Genomic DNA, 13,399 nt, shown 5'->3' on the forward strand with positions numbered 1-13,399 from the left:
AATGTTTTCTATTTTCAAAAAAGAATAAAAGAATGATGTCAAAACTTAAAAGGCATGAAAAATAAGAAAATAATGAAAATTTTCTCCTTCATCTTCTTATTATTTTACTTTCAAGTTTTAACCATGTCACGTTGGTCAACACTCCGTTGACCAGAGTGTAACCATTTCACTTACAATTTCACAGTTTCACGACCATTTCTTCAGTTTTATAGGTAAATGTGAGCTCCCCTAACAAACAATTTCAATTTTGCTTAAGCACCTCAGAGTGCATGCTACTGGTAACTCTCATCTTCTCTCTCTCTCTCTCTCTCTCTCTCTCTCTCTCTCTCTCTCTCTCTCTCTCTCTCTCTCGCTCTCTCTAGGTTAAAGGCTTAAAGCTTCTTAATCTATATCTAATCCTTTTTTCCATGACATAAATCCCCCTAATCTGAATTCTAAAATATTTTTCTTTTCTGATTCAAGCTTCTAAATCTCATACTTTCTCTGTTGCACTTAATCTTGTTCTAATTGTTTTGATATCCATGGAACACATGAGCCCTAAAAAGACTAATGGTCTCCCTAGCTTTGCACATGACCTCCAAATCTTGGTGGTAGATCATGATACATTGTCCCTCATGTCCACAGCGGCAACGTTAAAAAACATACTCATTCAAAGGTATATCATTCCAGAAATTGCACACACTAATATATGGTGTCATGCTGATCTATGAGATATGACTTATATGGATACAAAACTCCACCTATATTTTATGTGTACACATATAACGAATTAACTGATTTTAGATGGAAAATTTGAACTTGTTTGTGTGGATCTAAAGGTCGAGGCAATCCATGAAAACAAAACCAAGATTCAAGAATAACAAGGTTATATGATGAACAATGAGCCATTAAATGATTAAGTAGTTAGGCAAAGAAAACGGTATAAGATTTATCTTGATTTTGTCTGTTATGCTGTACAATTTTTTTTTTGGTCTTTATATTGAGCTAAATCTTTCTTGACATAAGATATGTATTAAGATAAAATGTCTGTTATCTTTTCTGTTTATTTGCATGTGTCATTTTTGTTACGTTTCTTGTTTCTATGTGTTTGTATAATTTTCTTTGATATATATAATTTGTCTGCACATAAAAGGGCAATCTCAAGCCAACAAGACTTCAGACTCTGTTAAAGTCGGAGGAATGTCTAGCCTTACCTTATTTTGCAAAGAGGTTGTTTACACAATTCGAACTCATGACATTTGGGTCACAAATGAGCAAATTTTCGTTTAAAAAAGAATTATCTTTATTTTTCACAACCTGGTTAATAACTCTCTCTCTCTCGTTGCTCCTCTAGTTACCACAACCGCTCTGGCTTCTGTTGCATTGTCGATGATTCGGGAACAAAAGGATCATTATGATCTAGTAATGGCTAACATCAGTATGCCAGATAAACACAGATTTTCGCTTCTACGGGTGCTGCATAAGATCAAGATTCTTGTCATATGTAAGCTTCAATGTATCTAGAACTTTTCCTATTTGGATCGATTGGCTTATGGAAATTCCTTCTGGTTGTGTACTAATTGTTGCATAACTCATATTTCAACGCAGTCATGTCCTCAGAAGTGAATATTAATGTAGCCAAGAAGGCCCTAGCTGAAGAAGCATGCTTTTTTCTTTAGAAACCAATCTCCTTAGATGATCTGAAAAACGTGTGGCAACACGTTTATCGGAAGGTAAGAAACCCAAGGAAGGACACACATAAACCAAATTATGCAAAGAAGATTGATGAGGCCGGTAATGTGCTTAGACCTCCCACTGGAGGTATTAGAATCCATGAGGTTCGTGGTGTGTGTAGGCCTACCGCTGTACACGATTTGCGCAAGACACTCGCTCATTGAGATGCAAATCAGGTAAAGTTAGGAGAGGTGAGGGAAATCGTCAGAGAGAACTACAGTGCTCTCGCGCTGAACAGCAGATAGCCACAGAGAACCATACAAAAGGAGCATTTGGTATAAAGAGACCAGTCGATGATAAGGAAGAGCAAGAAAAAGCAAAGAAAGTTAAACTAAACGCGAGCAAACTGTTTCTGGAAGTAAAAACAAGGAAGAGGAAGGAATGGAAAATAAGGATTGCAATGGCAGCTCCGAAGATAGAAGGTGCCGCACCATTTGGACTCCGGAACTTCATCTCAAGTTTACAGCAGCCCTAAGTGCATTAGGAGATCAAAGTAATTGTTCCCTTCTCATAAAACAATCTAGTTTTCTTTTTTTTTTATCTACACCTTTAAGAAGTGCTAAATTATTTTTGTTTCTTGTTTTCTTTTGGACACAGATGCTCGTCCTAAATCGATTCTGAAATGGATGAATGTGCCTAATATAACGCTGCGCCAGGTTGCAAGCCATCTACAGGTTTCTCTTCAACTCATATCTTAAGAACTTCTTTTCACATTTGTAATTGTTTTCAGAAGGATTTATGTCAGGTTCTTTTTCCTTCTAGAAATACAGGAAACAAGTACAAGAAATTCAGGAGGCTGGCACAACGAGCTTACCTTCATTAAGTAGACCATACAGTTGGAATAGCAGAAATGAATTTCCACCAGCAAGGAAAACTTCTCTAATATGCCGCCCATACGAACAAGGGAGTTCAACTTTTGGAGTTCAAGGCAATCCAGCGCAATTAACGACTCCGAATTCTTTCACCAGAGTCAGTGACTACAGAAGCCAGAATCCGTATTCAGAACACAAAGTCATGTCTCACAACACAAATCATCAAAGCGAAAGCCTCTTTGACTTTTATTTGAGAACTCATGGAAAGTTTCAGAATTTGGACCAGATAATAGAAACAAACAGCTTCACATTAGGTGCAGGCATGAATGAAATCGAGAAGAGAAACCACCCGCTTGGATTAGAAGAGACAAGGTTTAAAGTAAGCAAAACAACCTTACCGAGTACGAACTACATGACTCCAGAGTTTGCTTCTCCCTACATATCAGCAAATACTTTTCAGCTCCCAAATGCGTCTACCAGCATGAATCAAGCGCAGAGTTATTGTCCAGCATCGACTGCTCCGTTCCATGCCCAAAATCAGAACAATAGCAGAAGTCACCGGAACAACTGAAGTAGGCATGAATCAAGCGGAGCTTTATACTCCAGCGCCGACCACTTCCATCAATTCCCATAATCAGAACCACTTTTTTCGCAGAAATCACGGGAACAACTGAAGTTGGCATGAACCAAGCACATTATTACACTCCAACCCCGACTACCCCTATCAATTTCCAAAATCAGAACCACTTTTCAGCGGAAGTCAGCGGAACAACTGAGGTACTTGAGGTTGGGCCGGAACACATAGCTTCAGGCAATGCAGCCAATGCGGCCAATGCAGAAACATTTCCAGCAGACTTCAATGGTGGAAGCCAGTAGCAAGAGAGGCTTCTCCAGCTAGTTCAAACAATAACCAACCCATGTTGGAGTATGATGATCTGTTGAAGCTGCTTGAAGAAGATCCAGAGGAGTTCAACTGGTTTGACAGTGCACCAAATGCAGGTGATGCCAATGGTTACTGTGAATTGCTAACGGAAACTTCAATATAGCCCGAATTCACCGTAGTTTATCAGTTCCAAATACAGGGTTTCATTCAAGCATGCATTATATTTCCCTTCAAGATGGTAGTATTAGTTTCCTTTTAAACAAGACTTCCTGTCTGTATTCCATATTTTATGTTGGTTATAGTTTGTATCAAATCAAATATTTGTAGCCAAATGAGACTTCATTTCTATAATCTGGAATTTTACCATACAATGAGTAATTTGTACAAATTAAGCCAATCAGTTTTTGTAAAAAAACAAAAAAAAACAAAACAAAATAGTAAATTGCATGGGTAGATGTTCTTAAAAAAATAATGCTAGTCTATATATGATTGCAAGAAATGAAAATCTTTTTTTTTTTTTTTTTTTTTTTTGGAAAACCTCGACGGTACGAGAGTAATTTTATTGATAACGAAAAAACAAGTTACACCTAGTCAAGGGGGACATAAACCTTACCCCTAAAAAAGGAATACACTAGAAAGAAGGGGGGACATAAACTTTACCCTTCTAGAAACAAAAAACGAGAATGATACAAAGAAAAAAGGGGGGGACATGAAACCTAACCCCTCTAGAACCAAACATGAAGGTCTAAACTTGCAAAACAAGTCAAACAACACCATAAAGATAGGAGAAAAAAAAAAGTGAGACAAACCTGATTGCCCAACATGCACATTAATTTGAGAAGCGGTAACCAGGCAAGCCAACATAGTCAGAAAACAAAGCAGCACGAACCGCCATCAGTGGAGAATTGTGCCATGTTAAAGATGGAGAAGACAAGCCCATGTTAGCAAAATTGTCCGCAACAAGATTTCATTCGTGATATATGTGAGATGCGTAGAAAGTCATTTTCCGAATGCGATCCAAACAAATAGACCATTGCGTATGAAGAGGCCAAGGATGATCAAAATCAGACGATTGAAGAGTAGAAATAACACTAGAACTATCACTTTCCAACCAAAGACAATGTCAACCCCGCTGATAAGCAAACTCAATACCAATAATAATTGTTGATAACTCTGCAAAAAAAGAGTTGCAATGACCAATCCGTTGACAGAAACCTCCAAGAAAACGACCATGGCAATTCCTGAAAACTCCTCCACATGCAGCAGGACCGGGATTTCCTTTAGACAAACCATCGTTTTGGACCGGGATGAAAATCATTGAATATACACAAGTTCATGCTTCAATGTTTGTTATAGGACCTTTAAACCAGTGTTGAGCGCTGAGGATCCAAGCTAAAACTGTGATGACCAACAAACCGCCAACAGGTTACGGGAGTATAGTTGAGTGTCTCGTTGGTAACTGGATAGGCCACGAGGATTGAGAAGAGGACGGAGATGGTTGCTACCCAAATAACTGAAATTCAACCAACAAAAGCACCCCGTAGTGTCCCAAGTTGAAAGGTCCTGAGACAAAGGATTTGCGTGTTGGAGTATGTGGTCAAGTGGCCAACTTTTGGGTATAAAAAATTATAAAGAAAAAACTTTCGGTGAATATAATAGTGAAAGACAAAATGATGAGAATGAGGCATCATGATGATGTTTTCTTCTTTTGTGGTTTTTTAAAAACCATAATTCATTGTTTTGTTTCGGTAGAAGAGAAGAAAAGGAGAGCTCATTTTTAGATGAGAGCAGAAGAGAGAAGATTGTGCTGCCGAGAGCAAGAGAGTTGCAGAGAGCCCAAAAAGAAAAAAAAGAAGCTGCTGCTTCATTTGGTTAGTAATCATTCACCAAAGTAATTGTTGTTGTAATAGCTTTGAGCTATATGTATAGAGAATAAATTATTCATTATATTTCTTTCTCTATTTGTTTATGTAGTGTGTGAGAGCTATTGGGTGTATTGGGTTATTTGGGTTGTGAGATTGCCAACATTTTGTAAACTCCCATTTGGTTGACAGTGGATTCTTGGGTGAGCTCCTACTGCTCCGAGGACGTACTCCAGTTACACTGACTGTTGAGGAACCTCGTTAAAATTTTGGTGTCTTTAATATTTTGTTCTTGCATTTTCATTTGGTAAATTTCCTGTGGGTTAGCTTAAGTTGGTTCCAACGGGTTTGGTGCTATCCTAGCACAACATTGCGTGCCAAGGTCACCCTAAAGAAGATGGGTAGGGCATAAACAATGTACAGTCCGACGGTTGCTATAGAAACCATGGCATTGTATGCCACAAGGCTTCCGAGAGACTGCAAAGATATCGAAACAAACATGGTTAGCAGTTGCCGAAGAAAGCAGAGAAAAAATCTTGCTGCAAGTGATCATGTGATTACTGTTATTTCCATCCAAAACGATATTAAAATTATTCATGTTATTCCGTATTTAAAAATAAATAAAAACCTTTTAAGTGCAATAACCACGCCAAGTGAAGCTGAAAGCCAAACAGCGTTTATGAGGACTTTGGTTTGTAAACTTTATGCCGAAGTGGTGAAATTGGCATGGCTCCATCTCTAGAGAATGCATACGCCATCCTGAGAACAAAAATGTAAAATTTGTTGCCGACTCCCTCCCCATTATCAAAAAAATCACAAATTTATACAATTCCAAACTCTTTTGTTGTTACAACATCACTGTCTCAAACAGCCCAACTTCCAGACTTCTGATAAACTGGAAGAAAAGTGAAGTAAATGAAATGAAACTAAATTTATATATGAATTCGAATCAGCAGGCAGCTACTTGGCGAGAAGCAGCCAGCCTCTGTTGAATTATGGTCAAATGACAAAACAACTTTCGGCTAAATAAAATAAACAAAAAAAGGTAGAAAACATCATTATGTTTGTTGAAAAGATAAAAAGGGTCATAATGATGTTTGTAGAAAAAAGGTAAAGGTTAGCAAGTAGTCTTATTATTGGTTTTGTTTTTGGGTGTTTTCTGATTGATGAAGGTGTGCAACCGAATGTGAGAGAAGGAAGAGAACACCATTTGTTTTAGTAGCCCATCTTTGAGAGAGCAGCAGAAACGAAGAAGACTGCCTCATCTCTCATTGAAAGAGAGCTCATCTATTTGGTTAGTAATCATCCACCAAAGTAGTTGTTGTTGTAATAGCTTTGAGCTTTGTATAGAGATGAACTTATTCATTATATTTCTTTCTATTTGTTTCTTTGGTGTGTGAGAGCTATTTGGTATATTAGGCCTTTGAGTTGTGAGCTTGCCAACACTTTGTAAACTCTCATTTGATTGATAGTGGATTATTGGGTAAGTTCCTACTATTCCGAGAACGTACTCCAGTTAAACTGACTATTGAGGAATCTCGTTAAAATCTTGGTGTCTTTAATATTTTGTTCTTGCATTTCATTTGATATATTTCATGTGGGTTATCAATAGTTGGTTCCATAAGGTTTGGTGTTATCCTAGCACAACAGCCTCTTGTAAATCTCCATAACCAATGTGCTGTCAACTAATTTGTCACCACAAGAAGCCATTGTAATCTGGTCATGAGGTTTAGCAATCTTCTTCGCGGCAATCCTTCCCACACCGCGGCCTTTCCCGCCATCCGAATCATCATGTCAACGTAACCACTGGCGGATCCATTAAGGGGTAAGGAGGTCAGCTGACCTCCGAATTTGGATGAACTTCCATAGGTACCTTAGGTGCTGACCTTTCAAACTTCGATGAATGTCCATGGATACCTTGAGTGCTGCCCTTTTGAAGATTAGAGTTGACTTCATACATGCCCTCCAACCGACTTCAGGCCTACCAAAACCCGATGAATGTCCATGAATATCTTGAGTGCTGCCCCTTGCATACATTAACAGGTATGTAGTATGCACCAAGACTCGATGAAATGATGATATCCATACTATTTCTGGTATAAAAAAATTTGCATGCTACGCTCACTATTCTTACTGACCCCCTAATATTATTTCCTGGATTCGCCACTGAACGTAACTGTTATGCAACTTAGCCAAAAAGCTTTATGGGGGAAACAAACTTCAGCAACCTCAGCTTGGTCTCGAGCTTCCAACTCCGCCTAGGAATGTTGCTCCCTTTAGATCCGCCACCGAGCCTCACTACCCTCATCTTCTTTCTGGTCTCACCATTCAGCCTCTGGTACCTTCTCCTCCTCCAGTACCTCTTCAAGTTGTCGTATTAAGTGGTCGAAACAATCTCCATTTTAATTGATTAATTTCTATTAGTACTAGGGTCTGCACTCAGTTTCTTAATTTGTGTGACTAGAAATGGCTCGAGAGAGGTGTGTGAAGAGAGGAAGTCAGAGGGGGTTTTAATTGAGGAGGAGAAGACTTGTGTGCCAAGTCAAAGTGGTAGGCTAGGTCTTACGGTTTCTCCAGGAATGAATGAGCTGGCCATTACAAAAACAAACAAAACAAAAGGGTACAAAATTAACATCAACAAATTCACACCACATTCCGATGGAAAAACGGCATCAACAATATTCTCTAGTCAAATAATTTTATAAGCAAAAAAGAAGATTTGGCACATAGAACAACAGTTGGTACCTGAAATTAGCATGCGTACAGATTCTGACCATAACCCCTACATGTTTATGTGTTAAGAAGATTTCGAGTACAACATTTTCTACCAAATAGGATTGAGTTATAATTTCATAGCGGTGGTTTGACTCGCGAAGCATAATTAAGTTTTATTTCTAATCCAAATTCCAAAAACATAAAAATCATAGGCACAAATGTACGAAAAATTCAACCAATGTATTGAGTTTCTGTAAAGGCTTCCACGAGTATAAACATTTTACAATTTCTGTAGATGTTCAAACTTTTTAAGAATTAACAGATAGAATTAATCAAATCTGTGACACTGAAAGCGAAACTAACTACATATCCATCAAGTTGAAGAAGTTGCTTTGGCTTTCAACTATCAATCCATGCTCAGCCAATTGGCGGGAAGCAGCCAATCTCTTGTAAATCTCCAAAACCAGTCTGCTGTCAACTAACTCGTTGCCACAAGTAGCCATTGAAACCTGATCTTGGGGTTTTGCGATCTTCTTCGCGGCAATCCTCCCGACGCCGCCGGCCTTGCCCGCCATCCGAATCGTCATGTCAACGTAACCATTATGCAACTTAGCCAAAAGCTTTATAGGGGAAACATACTTCAGCATCCCCAGCTTGGTCTTGAGCTTCCAACTCCGTTTAGGACTAGTGCTCCCTTTAGCTCCTCCGCCGAGCCTCGCAACCCTCATCTTCTTTCTGGTCTCGCCATGCAGCCTCTGGTAGCTTCTCCTCCTCCAGTACCTCTTCAAGCTGTCGTAGTACGTAGTCGGAACAATCTCCATAGTAGGATCGAATAGCTCGCAGTGGTGTTTACTTCAAATCGTCGTAGCTAGCAACTGGAACAGACGAACAAGTTGAGAGCTGATGTTTTTGGGTTTTGAGGTTTGAGAGAGTTGTGTTAGAGAGAGGAAGCAAAGAGGGGTTTATATGGAGAGGAGAGGAGGAGAAGAATTGGGTGCCAAGTCAAAACATGAGAGCTTGGTCTTAGTGCACAGCGTGTGATTGGTCAATATTGTCTGTCTGTGACAGTGTGACCGCGACCAGGCAAACGCTAATCTTTGATGCAATTGAATTAATAATTAATTAGGTTTGATTAAGTATGCTTCTAGTTACTAAATTGAGTAATAAATCCAATGCGTGGTATCATTTATATTAAATGGTAGTATTCTCATGCTTGGCACCTTGGACTGGATTAAAAAGTCCAATCCACGATAATCCAATCCATGGTCTAATCTCAAATAATGCTCCAGACCATGACTTGAATAGGACTCTTCCGTACATACCAAGGAAAGGCGATTATTGGAAATTAACTAGCTTATTTAGAAGTACTTTTAAATTAGATAAACATGCTTTTAGTAAAAGTGTTTTTGAAATTAATTTTTAAAAAAATACAAGTAAATCTTAAAAAAAATATTAAAAGTGTCATTTGTAAGAAGCACATAACTGGTGTTTCTTGCATAAAGCATATAACTAGTGCTTCTTGTAAAAAAACACTTCAAGTACTTTTGTAATCCAAAAATATATTTTCTAAAAATACTTTCAATCATTTGAAAAGTACTTCCAAACAACACTAAAGTGTGAAAGATTATTCCTTAATCCGGTCTCCCATTAGAAGATTGGGGCCCATCGACGAAAAAAAAAAACTTTAACGAAAAACTTCAGATATTGTTTACTTTAACGAAAAATCATATTTTTATACTAAAAAGTCAATTCTGGTACTATTCACTTTATCTTTTATTTTGTATTCATAGTTAAAACTCAAAAATTTTAAATCATTTTTATTAGTTTTCTTAAAAAAAAAAAATCAGGAATGGCCCACACCATGCTTCAGGACACGCACACCTGCGTGTTTGGCACGGGTCCAGCGGTAGAAGCTAGAAGGAGAGCAAAGCACAGTTTGTGATGTGAAGTGTGAATGTGAATGTGAATAGCGTCTGGTGGGCGGGGAGTGTCGACGATGACAATACCTGGGCTTTGCTTCTTGAATCACCCATATATTTCAAACAAACCACATCCAACATGTCACATCACAATTATCTTTTATTTTAGGCTCATTATCAATTATTTTGATCATTTTATAAAAAATTCTCTGTTAAATAAAAATAAAAAATAAAAAAACTAAATTTAATAAACAATGACCAAAATAATTTCACAAAAGTTGAAGTTATTTTTGTCTATTTCATTTTTATCTAATAGATATTTTTACGAAATGGTCAAAATAATTGACGAACACTTCTTTCAATTTTAAATTTCAAGGACCAGAGAAAGAGTTATATCAATCTCAATTAAACAAATCAATTAAACAAACTTAAGCAAAAAGGAAGGTTCATATTTCATCTGGTTTATAAATTCCGATATCCGTCTACGAAATTCACATGGCAAGATGGATCCTATGATATGAACATCTGCTCATTAACTCTATTCTTATCTACAAACACCCGACACTCTGGTGTCTTCTCCCGTTTTCCCTTCCATTTAGCATGGCGTTTCTGTCTCCGCTATTGCCTCTTGACAATTCATCACCGTTCTGAGGTTCGACGTATACACTCGTAAGCTCTGTTGGCTGCACACTAAGATTGTTGGCGTTGTTAGTCGAGGACTCCTCACGATTTTGAGACTCCGCCAGCATCTGGAAGTATGCGTGAGGTCCCCAACCTACCCATCCAACAACATAAACAGAAAGAATCTTGTCAACAATGATTCCAGACTACTAAAATGCACACAAGTTCAAATAAGCTACTTACACGGTTTAATGAACCGTAGAAAGCTTAGTTTTTCAATGCAAGAAAAAATGCTCATGGACTCAACGGAATTAGTAAACCTCTACGAAGACGATAGTTATAAAAAAGAACAGCAAAGCTATACGGTGGGTAAAATTACCATCTGTGTCGTATGGAGGTGGAAAGAATTGCAGGTAACAAAATGAAGCAATGGTGATTCCTGAACAAAATAAATATACATATTAGAAAAATGGAAACTCGACGAACAACTTTTTTCTCAAAAAATCATGCCAATGATGCTAGAGGCAGACAAGGTACCTATAAGCCCGCCAGCAAAAACATCTTGCCAATGATGCCAATAGTCATCAACTCGAGAAACTGCCACCAGCGCTGCAGTAAGTAGTGGTAAAATGACAATACAGAGCTTTGCAACATGTCCCCTACGATCAAACACCCTAACTTTTCCCGATAAGTACCATGCAAGGAAACCAAGACCTGCAAAGGACCCTGCATGTTGACAACCGCACTGTCCTTTAAGCTACACGTACGGTACAAAGTCAAACATACATATGCACTAAAGAAAATATACAGGCAGCATGAAGCCCTTAAGAGACATTAAACACATCCCAGAACATCCCTAATCTTTAATCCTCTCTCATGTAGGGTTTCCCGAGGTATCAAAATGCTTACATGAAGTATGCCCGCTTGGGAAGCTTTTATGTCCTTCCTTAATGACACTCTTGATTCCAGTACATATGACATCCTTTGTGGTCGGATCAAATCCCTGGACGTGGACATGGATCAATCGTATGTCATATATGTGTACAAGTGAGGAGGATCAAGAACTAAACAATGAAAAGTTCATTTCACGAAAAATCAAAAAGGTATAAATAATTTTATGCACTAGAAGGCCCACCCCTTTTCCATCAGGGAAACAACGCCAAAAGAAGTCTGGACGAGGTCGACCAACACCATCTTTGATCGCATCAGTTAAAACAGCGGTTATGAAGACAGAGAATAGAAGGCCTGAATGAGCATGGATATAAAATGTAAGGGTTAACAAAGTACAACAACATGCAAACAACATTCACCAATGCAAAAGTCACAAAAAGGAAAAAGAAAGAGAGGATAGCTACCCAAAATGGCATGGTGCAGATCATAGACATCCTTTCGGATGAAGTAGTACACAAGAATGACAGCAAGCGGCAACAATACCGCAATTATCTGTGCCAGAAGTATAACATAAGATTCTTCTTTTCCTTACGGTGTCATCACAAAAGCGAGACGAGACCGATGCAAAAGTTAAATTATCAAAATTTTACCAGCATGACATTGTTTTCGCAAAACAAAAACGTACCGGAACAGCCCAGAAGGGAACTGTATTGTCTTTCAAGGGGTACTTCAGGTCTGTCATCATGTCCTCCCCAACAAAGCGGTGAAACGGTTCTATCAAGTTCAAACCGAGATCAATCCCGGCGAGAACCAACAGAATCAGCCAATCATGCATATGAATCCTTACCACCTTAACTCCATGGGACCTTACAGTGTGGCAACCCAATTGAACTTCTGGCATTTTTCACTAACTGGAAATGAAAAACAAAAAGAAAAACATTCATATCTTAATCTCACTGACAATTCAAATTAAGGGAAAGAAAAAGTTGAAACAATAAGATTAAATTCAACATTTCCGCTTGAATGATATCGATCGAGTATTTCCACTTTATCTTTCTTCGGGGAAACAAAAGCGACTACATGGAAATCTAGTTTCTTTAATTTTCCTTCATTTTCTAGGCAACCAAACAGAAAACTTGAAGAAACAAACCACAATAAGCTACACAGACTCAGTAAACATTAAAAATTAAATGAACAATTTGAAACAAGAACGTTACAATGTGCAAAAAAAAAAGTTACAAAAACTAACAGAGAAAGATAGAGAGGTACATACATGCAATTTCCGTACGACGGAAGCGAGTCTCCGAGCGCGTAATGGTGAGGGTGGGGATTTTACGGCGGTGGAGGGAGCAGCAGGGGGAGTAATTTTTGGGGAAGAAGAACGGGATGCAGAAAACTTGAAACGGAAAAGCGCGTCAAGTGAAAGAAAAACAACGGAGTTTCCAATTTTGTTACGGGGAGAGTGGATCACCGAATCCTTCTCTGCACAGAAGTAGGTGGATCTGACGAACAAAGAAGAAGAAGAATAATTAAAATTTTGGAATTTGGAATTTGAATTTGAGTTGGGGGATTTTGGATTAAATTAATTATCCTATTTTTAGATATTTACAAAAAGTGTGAAATCGCGGCGCGTTGCTGAGTGCTGATTGCTTGCAGTGTTCGGTGGGCACAGCGACCCAAAACTTAGAGCATAATTTGATCAAAAATAATCACAATTAATTGTGATTTAGTTGTATGATTTATCCGAACGAAATGATTAACAATATGCTTAGGCGTCAATTCAGCTCCATAACTTGCAGTGCAGAAGAAACCATCCAGGCTTGAACTTGGCGAAGCTTTTGTAACTCGAGCAATTTAAAACATCAATTTTCAACTCAAAGTCTTTTTAAATTTTATAAAATTTACAGCTCAAATAATTAAAAATGCTTAGTATTAACTTAATATCATGCGTTCAAATCTCACGGCGCTCGGAGGTTAGTTGCA

The 13,399-nt window shown here is 38.2% G+C and overlaps 2 protein-coding genes and 1 pseudogene across 3 annotated transcripts; 1 reads left to right on the top strand and 2 right to left on the bottom strand.

Moving 5' to 3' along the window:
• Window positions 1-1,404: 1,404 nt before the first annotated feature.
• LOC139190437 (uncharacterized) lies at window positions 1,405-3,673 on the top strand (annotated as a pseudogene).
• A 4,674-nt stretch (window positions 3,674-8,347) lies between these two features.
• On the bottom strand, window positions 8,348-8,806 carry LOC114820592 (uncharacterized). Its single transcript, XM_029091574.1, has one exon. It carries the CDS (start codon window positions 8,804-8,806, stop codon window positions 8,348-8,350), a length of 459 nt encoding a protein of 152 aa, XP_028947407.1.
• Window positions 8,807-10,332: 1,526 nt separating this feature from the next.
• LOC103430636 (lipid phosphate phosphatase 2-like) lies at window positions 10,333-13,164 on the bottom strand. Of its 2 annotated transcripts, XM_070810642.1 has the most exons (9): window positions 13,026-13,164; window positions 12,690-12,918; window positions 12,102-12,327; window positions 11,881-11,968; window positions 11,661-11,770; window positions 11,435-11,528; window positions 11,063-11,251; window positions 10,905-10,964; window positions 10,333-10,679 (listed from the first exon to the last, which is right to left on the bottom strand). In XM_070810642.1, the coding sequence occupies exons 3-9, from the start codon at window positions 12,315-12,317 to the stop codon at window positions 10,453-10,455; spliced, it is 984 nt and encodes a 327-aa protein (XP_070666743.1). In that variant the 5' UTR covers window positions 12,318-12,327; window positions 12,690-12,918; window positions 13,026-13,164; the 3' UTR covers window positions 10,333-10,452. The 2 variants fall into 2 exon arrangements, with proteins under 2 accessions (XP_070666743.1, XP_028947201.1); XM_029091368.2 differs by lacking the exon at window positions 13,026-13,164 and having other exon boundaries at window positions 12,690-13,025.
• Window positions 13,165-13,399: the final 235 nt, after the last annotated feature.

The sequence above is a fragment of the Malus domestica genome, chromosome 13, assembly GCF_042453785.1.
Source record: "Malus domestica chromosome 13, GDT2T_hap1".
Taxonomy (NCBI): Eukaryota; Viridiplantae; Streptophyta; class Magnoliopsida; order Rosales; family Rosaceae; genus Malus; species Malus domestica.

What these genes read in the sequence shown, in the direction of transcription:
- LOC114820592 (XM_029091574.1), bottom strand. Translation starts at nt 8,806, where the DNA reads ATGGAGATTGTTCCGACTACGTACTACGACAGCTTGAAGAGGTACTGG.
- LOC103430636 (XM_070810642.1), bottom strand. Translation starts at nt 12,317, where the DNA reads ATGCCAGAAGTTCAATTGGGTTGCCACACTGTAAGGTCCCATGGAGTT. An exon ending in TTCCCTTCTGGGCTGTTCCG is followed by an intron (nt 11,969 to 12,101) that starts GTACGTTTTTGT and finishes CTTCTGGCACAG; the next exon opens with ATAATTGCGGTATTGTTGCC. An exon ending in GTTTCCCTGATGGAAAAGGG is followed by an intron (nt 11,529 to 11,660) that starts GTGGGCCTTCTA and finishes GTCCACGTCCAG; the next exon opens with GGATTTGATCCGACCACAAA.